Source organism: Solanum tuberosum, unplaced genomic scaffold (assembly GCF_000226075.1).
Source record: "Solanum tuberosum cultivar DM 1-3 516 R44 unplaced genomic scaffold, SolTub_3.0 scf00284, whole genome shotgun sequence".
Classification (NCBI taxonomy): domain Eukaryota; kingdom Viridiplantae; phylum Streptophyta; class Magnoliopsida; order Solanales; family Solanaceae; genus Solanum; species Solanum tuberosum.
The window spans coordinates 267,695-278,058 of record NW_006239212.1 but is presented as its reverse complement, the minus strand read 5'-3'; the positions used below and the strand labels follow the sequence as shown (position 1 = coordinate 278,058).

Below are 10,364 nucleotides of genomic sequence, written 5' to 3'. Positions count from 1 at the left end.
TCTAATTTTTTTTTTAAAAAGAATTGCAAATCTACCATTTTATAAATTTCAATTTCTGAAAATTAAATAAATTCCGTTCAATGAAGTCGTTGGAGTACAAACTTTGAATTTAATTGGTAATAATTTTTTTCTTTTTATAATAAAGTTTAGCATTATCAGTCATTAGTAGAAATAATTTGCTTCATTTTATCCTCTCTTGAATAAAATTATGACATATTTTTTTTTCTCGTGAATTTTATTTTAAATCGTTGAGGTTAAGGTTTTTCACATAAAGTTAATTTTTAAAAAAAGTAGCAGAGGGAGAACCAACAGAAAAAATTGCTAAAGAAATTTAATTTCTCGAGATATGAGTTCCGTTAATATAAACTTAAGTTATTTGTATTTAAAAAATGGATAAATATTTTGAATCTTTTTAAGATACAGAAGGGATGATTTTTGTAATATCTCCAGGTAGGAGCATTACTACTTCCTTTTTAGTTGAATCTTGTCTTCTACTGCCTTCCTCCTTACGGATATCTGTGCCCATTCCTCCCTTTTCTCTCTCTTTCTTCTGTACCATTTCTGCAACTCTGTCACCTATAGACCACATCCCCCAGCTGACACGTGTCCTTTTTCCGTTTTGAGATTCGCCTCAAACTCACTCTTCCCCATACCCCCAAATACCTTCTCTCAAATCTTGCTTTGCCATGTTTGTCAATCTTTCTTTTTTGCTCTCTGTTTCATCTACATTGCACTAATGGCGTCTCTAACGCCTGGTATTTTGCTTAAACTCTTGCAACATCTTGATGATAAAGAAACCAAAGTTGCTGGCCAACACCGCTCTGCTCTTCTTCAGGCATGTCCAAAAAAAATACTAATCTTTTTTTATATTTATAACAATGCTGGTATATCACTTGAATATTTTTTTTAATGGGTTTTCAGGTGATTAGTATTGTTCCTTCACTTGATGATGATCCATGGAAAAGCAGGGGATTTTATTTAAGGGTATCAGATTCTCAACATTCAGCTTACGTTTCTGTATCAGAACAAGATGTTGAGTTGATACTGAGTGACAAGATCCAACTGGGTCAGTTCATTCATGTTACTCGTCTTGATTCCGGTTCCCCTGTTCCGGTTCTTCGTGGAGTCAAGCCGGTTCCCAACAGGCGCCCATGTGTTGGGGATCCTAAAGATTTGATTTCTAGTGATTTTCTCACTGCTCGGAACCGACCCGACCCGAAAAGAGGGAAGAAAAATGGTGAAGTGAAAAGGGTCGAGGCGAAAACCAAAATAAACAGAGTGGTGTTGAGTGAGGATGTAAAATCAAGAAGACAGTCCATTGGGAATGGGAAGGTGGATGGGTTAGAGATGAGGAGATTGAGTTTGGATTCAGTTAGAAGAGGATGGGATCGGAGCCCCGGTGAGAAAAATGGTGCTGGAGCTACTACACCTAGGTCCAAATCAAAAACCGGGTTTCCGGGTTCGGATTCTGTAAGTTTACCCCCATAAATTAGTTGTTGATGAACTTTTGGCAGAATGTGACTTCATTTAATTTAGGCTTGACATTGTTGTAAAGTTTTATCTTTTTTAGTGATTAAGTTGGTGCTTTAATGCTGTTTGTTAGAATAGTTTTTTTTTTGTTTTCTCTTTTAGGTCAATTTTCTGATTCAATTAGTAAACCTATGGCAAAAATGGTTAGACAATAATACACTAGGTTAATTTCAATGTCCTTGTCTTTTTCTTTATTTGGTTCTTCAAAGAGATCACATTAAGTTCATGTTTAGATTAAACTTAAAAATGTTGGTTCTTTCTGTACAATAATGGATGGATTGGACTGGATACTGGATCAAACAGTTCATGCTAAATCGAGATTTTATAATGCGTTGTAGTAGCTTGGCTATTTATCTCCATGACAATGTTAAGAACTGTATCCCTGTAGACTGTAGTTATATGGCTTGCTTCAGTATGTTAGTCTTATAGAGTACGGGTGGTGAGTCATCACGAATCATTTTGTTGGTGTTGTTTATTGGATGAATGTGAAACTTTAGTTAGTCTCATATAATATTGACCAAGTCTTTTTAAGAGAAAATCCATGCCTATGTTTTGTTGATTGTGTTTGAATCGGATGAATCGATGTTTTGCAGCTTCCTTCTGTGAAGAAGCCTTCTTTAGATAAAGTTTCAACACCAAGACATTCAACTGCAAGTATTTCACCGCTTACAAGTAGGAATAATATTGTGTCACCAAGGTCAGTTAGCAAGCCCACTAGAAAAGATGTAGAGCTTATTGTGTCACCAAGATCAGTTAGCAAGCCTTCTAGAAAAAATTTAGAGCTTATTGTCTCACCAAGAGCAGTTAGCAAGCCCGCTAGAAAAGATGTAGAGCTTTCACAAGATGAGACTCTTCCGTGCAATCTGACAAAGGTGGCCCTCAGTTTCAAAAATTGGTCTGACTCAAGGATTTCATGGAGTTCACTTCCATCAACAGTTCGTGATCTTGGCAAGGTATGTGAAGAATTAATGTTCTAGTTTTTTAGTATATGATAGTGGTATGCTTGCCTATCAAATTGTGCATTATAATCTCTTCAAGAAGTTGTGTATCAAATTGTGAATTATAATCTCTTCAGGAAGTTACAAGTTTAAGGAATGTTGCATTTCTATCTGCTATGCATGCATTAGAAGAAGCTGCTGCCGCAGAAGGTATCATCCAGTGCATGAGGTAATGGTTCAGCTTTATTTCGATGCCTCTACTTCGCATGTATTTTACCAGTACTTGACATGAAACTACTGGAATTTAAGCTCTGCCTTTGAATATTTGAATCATATTATTCTGTTGATGTGTATTTATAATTTGTTCGCTTAGTTCTAGAATACCCCTGTGTGGGGACAATCTTGATTAGATAGATTTATTGCATTCCACCCGATTATTCATCCTACAATGTTATCTTGCATTAGGTTCATAATTTATATATTGGTACCATGCAAGATTATGTGGTTTTTGCTGCCTTTTGAGTCGTTGCATTCCTTTCTTTAGCAGTGTCTCATTTGGCTTGCGTCATACCCTTATATGCACCTAACCTACAGGCTACACATCACTTGTCATTACGAGATATTATTTGTCCTTTTGGAAATAAAGTAAAAGCGATCCTTAGAGACACGTTTTATCTAGTCTCCATCATTTTCTATGTACAAGCAAGAATGGTTGTATTAGATCACCTTTTTGTATGTTATATTTTCACTCTGCAACACTCTGATCACATTGACAATGTCCTGAATCAGCCTTCAGTTAGTATTGAATGACGAACTTCTTCGATCTATGTGTTTAGCTGGATATCCCATTCTCTAGTTTTTCAGTGAACATAGTTCAGGTGTTGTTTGCCAAGAATTGAATATTATCTGAACACTGGTCTTCTTTATCGAAACAAATTATCTGAATGCTTTCATGTATTAATTGTGGTTTGAAATCACATTGGCAGTGGTAACTTTCTTCAAAACCTGTGTTCTACCCTTAAGACATAGAAGGTAAGCTTCCTCCTTACACTTCTCTACAGTATGTTTGCAGAACTATGTGAATCATCGAAGAAAGTACCTGCTGGACAATTGGTTGAGCAATTTTTAAACCTTCATCAAAACATGCAGAAAGCAGCGTCTCTTACCAAATCATTGGTGACGAGAACTCCTGAAGCGAAAGGCAATGACAAGTTCTGTCTGCAGAATGCCTTTCCAGAAATTTGCCATAACGTTACCAATAAGAACACGGCCTCTTGGATTCAAGCTGCAATTGACTCCGATCTTTCCAAATTCTGTTTGTTCATAAAGGAAGACAAGAAGGGAAATTTGGATAGTGAGAAATCTCATTACATTATACTAGAGAACACTCCAAAGATTAGTGAAGCAGAAAACCATTCGCCTATAATCAAGCAAAGCACTAAAACCAATGGGCCATCTGGTCCTGATTCTAGTGGAAGAAGATCAGTATCTAAACCAAAGCAGCATTTACCAGCTACAAGAAGAACAACTATTGAAAGGGAAGAGTGGTCCAAAGGGAGTGGGCTGAAAGAGGCTGCAAATTTAGCAGAAAAGTTGCTTTCTTCATCTCGAGCTTGGTTCTTGAACTTCTTAGAAGATGCATTGAGCAAGGGATTTGGGCTGGATGCTGTAGACGGAAATTCTGAAATTGTAGATCTTCTTGGTCAGCTCAAAAGCGTCAATCAGTGGTTGGATGACATGCTTAAGTTAGGTAACAGAATAGATGAGAGGGTAGAAGGATTAAAACAGAAGTTATATAGGTTCTTGCTCGATCATGTTGACTCCTCGATTCTTGGAGGCAAGTAACCAGCTATTGACTACTAACATCCTGAAAATTCGATTGTTCGTTACAGATGCTATTAGATTAGGTATGTTCCAATGACCTGAAATATGGTCATTAACACCATTGGGGTTGATTAGGCTCTAAGATATTTAGAGAGGAGTAGATATGACATACTGCTTCAGTATCCAAATGTAAAGAGGAATTTATCTTCATATTAAACTGGAGAAAGAAAAACTTTTTCATCACCAAAAGTTTGTCTGTCTTGTCATTTTTGCTTGTTTAATCTTATATCCACACTGCCTCAACTAACTCAGATTCGCACGGCGTAATACTTGAGATTAAGATGGAAATTCAGGCTTATAACTACTTGTGAATTCTTGAATTGCTTTGGCTTTTGCCTGTGAACCTTCTTACTCAAAAATATACATGGAAGGCTAAAAAAAAAAAAACATAATAATCTAATTCCAATAGAAGGTGAATAAGAATAATTTAGAAAAAATGAAAGCTAACATTTAATAGAGTCAAAGAGAATCTATTTTTGGTGCATTTTTGGATGTCTTGTCAGTAGCAGCACCCTTTGACAGAGCTTTCATCCCTTTGCAGGACTTCATGTGGGCATGAAGTTTCTCTGGCTTGAATGGCTTTCCACATTGCCTGCAACACACATTCATAAATTAAATACTATGCTGACATTTAAGAAACGATACTCCCTCCAAACCACTTTACTTGTCGAATTTATTAAAAATTCATAGTTCAAAATAATTCTTATCTTTGAAAATCAAGATATAATTAGGTATTTGTATATTTTTCTAATTTACACAGAAAATTTAAGTGAAGAGCGCTCACAAATTGTGATTACTTTGATCAACTCTCTTTTTTATTTATTGAAGAGAAATAAACATTTTAAATAATTAAAGATAAAATATAAAAGCATAATAGTTAAAAAAAAAACATAATTCTTTTAAGAGGTGTGTAAATAAAAAATGTGAGAAGTAAAGTGATCCCAATGAAGTTATTTAGATAAATAATTTTATGATTAAATAGATGTCTTTTTTAAGGTACCATGGCAGTAAGTAGAATGTGTCAAACTTTGTGTATTTGTGCTTTAATTTAATGACATACTTTAACTTTCGTGTTCACTTTTATTTATCATTTTTAAATTTGATGTATTTATTAAAGAAATATTTATTGATATGGTTATTTTATTATAATATTTCTATTAATTGATATTTAGTATTAGGAATTGAGAAATGATATAAAAAGTAAGTAACAAATGCTAAGGATAAAACATGAAAAAAATAATTATCTTTTTTCTTGGTATATTAATCTATGTTGAAATAGTTGACAAGTAAAAGTGAAAGAGGGGTGTACTTAGCAACAATTTCAACGTACATTTCCATTTTTAGCATACAAAGAAAAGACAATTATTATTATTTTTCATTTACCCTTAATATTTGTTACCATTTCTCATAACATTTTTCAAGACTTAATATTAAATATCAATTAATAGGATAGTGTGGTAAAATAATCATGTCAATATTTTTTTAAAGAATGTGTTAAAATTAAATATGACAAGTAAAAGTGAACCGATGATATACTATTTCAAAATAAGTGCTATTTTAATTCAGATATATCCGTTAAAACTTAAAAGTATTGATTTCTAGAAAACAAGAAGGGTTTATACTAACTTATCCCTAATCAAAGAAAAACTAATTAATGATTTATGATAGTTTTGAAAAATAAATCAATTTCTTCTTTAAATCCTAAAACATCACATATTTTAAAATAAAATGAAAAAAAAAAACTAAAATACCACTTATTTTAAAACGAAAAAAATAATATTTAATTTAGTTATTATGAAGGAACTTACGAGCAGTTGGGTCCATGGATTGGCTTATAATTAGCAGAAACTGATCTACGACTACCAAATTCACTTTTATTCTTTGACATACTGAATGCCCCATCACAGCTTTTCCTGCAAACAACAACAAACTAATTAAGCTACTCACCGGCGGATTCAGAAATTTGACAAAGGGTGTGTAGATATTCTACTCAGTTATATGAGTGTATGCATAATCAGAGACGGAGTTAGGTGGAGATTTGTGGATTCAAACGAACCTAATAACTTCTCCGTATATTCAGTATTTATATTAGAAAATTAAAGGCATAAATATATATGTAATTAACTTGTGAAATGTAAACCCTCTAACAAAATTAATTGACAGCGCAAAACTCAAAAGGGTGGTGAAAATGCTTTTCATATCAGTGTAAATTTCTCTTTTTTTTCCTTTTTAGAGGAAGAATCTGAAACTTCTAACCTTGACTCCGACTCTATGCAAAATTATATATACAATTCATAATAGCTAACATTTAACTTGGATACAAACTACATACGAAAAAATGTGTACCAGATCACCCTTAAGGTGGTTCCATGCTACTTCAACATTGGTCTTAATTGAAACAACGTTTAAGTATTTCGACACCTAATAGTAATAAATAAAAACGTAAAATGCGAAAATTACCTTGCATTAGTCTGTTGTTGATTCCAAGCAGTCCCAAAAATCCTCTGAGATCCTCCAATTTTATCAGCTTTACAGATCTCTGATGAAAAACTAACTGTTTTTTCACCACCAGCAGAAGTTTTATTTTTTTTGAGTGGAATAATTCCAGAGTCATTAGTATCAACAGCGCCACAAGTAATCAAATTCCTGAAAATACTTGAAGCTCCATTTGAATAGCTTCTACTCTTATTGAATTTGGGAATTTTCGATGTTTTTTCAGTATTCTGACTAGTGTCTATTTTTTCTTCACTATCCTCTGTTTTCTTCTTGGTTTTCATCGAACCAAAAGAAGAAATAGAAGAAGAAGAATTAGAAGAAAAAGAAGAATTGTTCTCGATTTTGTTACCAACTTTTTCTTCTTCTTCGAATTTTGGTGAATTTGTGGTGAGTGTGGATGTTTCAGAAGAAATATTATTTTGAGAGTCTTGTTCGATTTCTAAAGAGATTTTCTTTGATGAATCCATGAGAAAAACTTGATCTTGATCTTCTTGTTTTGTTTGTTCCTTTTGCATGATTGCTGTTGTTACTTCTTTTTCACCACATGAAACATCTGCAATTTTTTTTTTTATAAATGTGAAGTTCAATTAATAATACTATTTCTTGAATAAGAATTAAGAGATGTTAATACTGATTAATACTCTCTTATTCACTAATAAATCTATAAATTTGCCTTTTTTGGAAATGTGATGCTAAGTAAGTACATAATATTGATTGATATCTTATTCACTAAATCTATAAATTTACCTTTTTTGAAGTGTGAGTACAAAATATTGATCATTAATTATTGAATTTCCTTTTCCACACTAAATTGAAGTGAATTTATGCTAAAAATATTAGGCAATATTCATCATTTAATGAGAATAGACAAGTAAATTTTTCTCTTCCAAAAGCTATCACTTGTCTTTTGAAAAAGTATAGAAATGTTGTACAATGTGCTTAATTATATGTACCATGCTGCCATTTTAAATTAAACCTCAATTATGAATTATACAATTCCACTAATTGTACCCTTAGAATATGATTAAAATGCCCAAGTCCATAATATTGTTCACAGCATACTTAAAGTTGATTAGCAAACATGTTGGTCATCTAAGAAATAAATTAACTTATATGCTTGATAATATTTAAAAAAATTTACACTACCTAATTTGTGATTACCTTCTAGTTTTGCGACTTAGTGTTACAAATAGTTAGTTTACCGACTTTAATGAGAGTAAGTTTAGTGACCATCTATCGAAAGTAACTCAAAAAAAGGGATAGTTACCTTTAATTGTGGTGATGGATGGAATTTCAGATCCTTTAAGGACATATTCATTGTCCGATATTGGAGTAATGAGATCTTCATCCAATAAGTCTTGCCATACATATCCTGTTTTGTATTTCCTGCATCATCATAATATTGACTCCCTCAATTTATTTTTCTATTTTTAGGAAATAAAATAAAATCCCAAATTTCCATATCATATAGTAGTATATATTTCCAGCACAATTGATTGAGAATTGATCTTTAATGAGGTGAGATATGATTGATTCTCGTGACTTCCACTAGAGGATCAGAGCATTAAATTTAGTACTTTGTCATATGAGATTTGTACCTCCATTCTGATTTTAATTTACAGGATACAAAATTTCAAATAAAATATATGACGAATATATTCATGTAGAGGAGTTTAACTAGGCAGTTTGACGTATTATTCACTATGCTTTATTTATTGCCCGAGAATTCTTCTCAAGAGGGTTATTATTTGACACCTCGATATTGACTCATTACTCTGTTACTCTTTAGGAGGGATCAAACTCTTTATAAACTACCGATACATTGAGAATCCAAGACTTTTCCTAAAACACAAATTCTCAACGTGTTTATACCATGATCAAGTGATATATAGTTGAGGGGAAAATGTATATTGATTAATTATAATTAAGTGATAAAAATGTATGCATAAAAATTTGGTGAACACTAGCACTGAGCCTCCTGTAAGTTTTAACTTGTACTATGAAATTTATACCACGATTCTGCTTTTAATAGATATAGATAAAGATTCAAAATTTCAAATGCAATATTATCACATCTATATATCCATGAATTATAAACTCTTAATTCGTTTATAGAAATATTTTACTAAGCAATCTAACGCATTATTCACTATAACTTACCAAAAATTCTAACTGATTGAGTTATTTAACACCTCGATATCGACTCATCACCTATGATACTCTTTAGGGGTATCCATTTGCATTTTGAGAGAGAAGAACACTAAGCTAATTTTTAAGCAAACAATTTCATGAAATTATAATAAAAACTTGAACTAACCTCTTATATGACCAAGCAAAAGATTCAGGCATGTCTTTTCCTCGCAACTCTCCCAACCATCTCTTAATATCTATAATTATCCAATCATTAATGGAAAAAAACCTCAATCATCTATTTTCACAATTAAAAGAAAAATAATCTTTATATAATTAAATTATAGAAAACAAACCTTTGAGACGAATGCCATTTCTAGAGAAATGATGAACTCTAATGAGATGAGGATGTTCAATACGACCTTTTCTACTCAAAAAATATATGATATGAAGTCTTCTCACTTCTCCTCCTCCTTGATTTTGTCCTTCCATTAATCTTCTCCTAATTCATTTTTACAATAATTAAACAAACAAAATTTTAACTAAACAAACTGAATTCTTCTTTCTAGGCATGCTTTAATATAATATTAACAAATTCAAGAAAGTAATAATAAAAGTAATTAAATAATTAAAGATCAAGAATATGGGACAAATCTATGTATGCCGGCCTGCTCTAAAGATTAGAAGAATTAAAAAAGGGAATAACGAATTTTATCGTGCTTTTAACCAAGAACTTAACTAATTATATATTAAAAGAAACATGTTTGTAAAATATTTTTTCTCGCACATTGGAACTCCGATTAAATCGAAATTCACGCCTGAAAGTCTTATCACGTTCTCTAATAAAGATGACTTCGCATCAAGATGCACTCAAATCTGAGACCTCTGATTAAGGATGAAGGATGACGGAAGGAATAACACTCAACCACCTTGTTGGTAAACATGTTTGTAATTAGTATATGTATATATGTGCAAGTGCAGGGCCTAGCTAGTGTAGTTCAATTTATTTAAAGAGTATAATATAAGATGTAAAGTTATTGAAATGATAGAAACTCTTACACACTTATCAAAATAAACATCATTGGATTTGGAGATTACCTTATAATGCTTTGTTTCTTTTGAAGAATGAAAGAGAAAAAGAAAGTGATTGTTTTTTATCAAGAAAAAAAGAAGAAGAGGGATTTGAGGGGTGGGTTGGGGTGAAGAAGTAGATCTAGAGCTTCTGAACCATATATAGAAGTAGGAAAATTAGGTGTTCCAAGAAAGTTTTATCTGATTTCCCGCGATATGCTCAACTTATACAAAGAAATAAAAATACATATATATACACACAAATGTATATGTATTTTTTGTGTGTGTTGGAGGTTGGGTGGGTGGGGTGGGGTA

At 32.2% G+C, this 10,364-nt stretch overlaps 2 protein-coding genes across 2 annotated transcripts; one reads left to right on the top strand and one right to left on the bottom strand.

Annotated features, from left to right (window-relative positions):
• Positions 1 to 736: 736 nt before the first annotated feature.
• LOC102604790 (uncharacterized) lies at positions 737 to 4,525 on the top strand. Its single transcript, XM_006359118.2, has 5 exons — positions 737 to 835; positions 922 to 1,470; positions 2,124 to 2,483; positions 2,606 to 2,697; positions 3,530 to 4,525. Exons 1-5 carry the CDS (start codon positions 737 to 739, stop codon positions 4,311 to 4,313), a joined length of 1,884 nt encoding a protein of 627 aa, XP_006359180.1. The 3' UTR covers positions 4,314 to 4,525.
• A 244-nt stretch (positions 4,526 to 4,769) lies between these two features.
• On the bottom strand, positions 4,770 to 10,202 carry LOC102604456 (protein UPSTREAM OF FLC). Its single transcript, XM_006359117.2, has 7 exons — positions 10,077 to 10,202; positions 9,335 to 9,480; positions 9,166 to 9,235; positions 8,116 to 8,234; positions 6,813 to 7,401; positions 6,161 to 6,265; positions 4,770 to 4,944 (listed from the first exon to the last, which is right to left on the bottom strand). The coding sequence occupies exons 2-7, from the start codon at positions 9,468 to 9,470 to the stop codon at positions 4,812 to 4,814; spliced, it is 1,152 nt and encodes a 383-aa protein (XP_006359179.1). The 5' UTR covers positions 9,471 to 9,480; positions 10,077 to 10,202; the 3' UTR covers positions 4,770 to 4,811.
• Between the last annotated feature and the right edge of the window lie 162 nt (positions 10,203 to 10,364).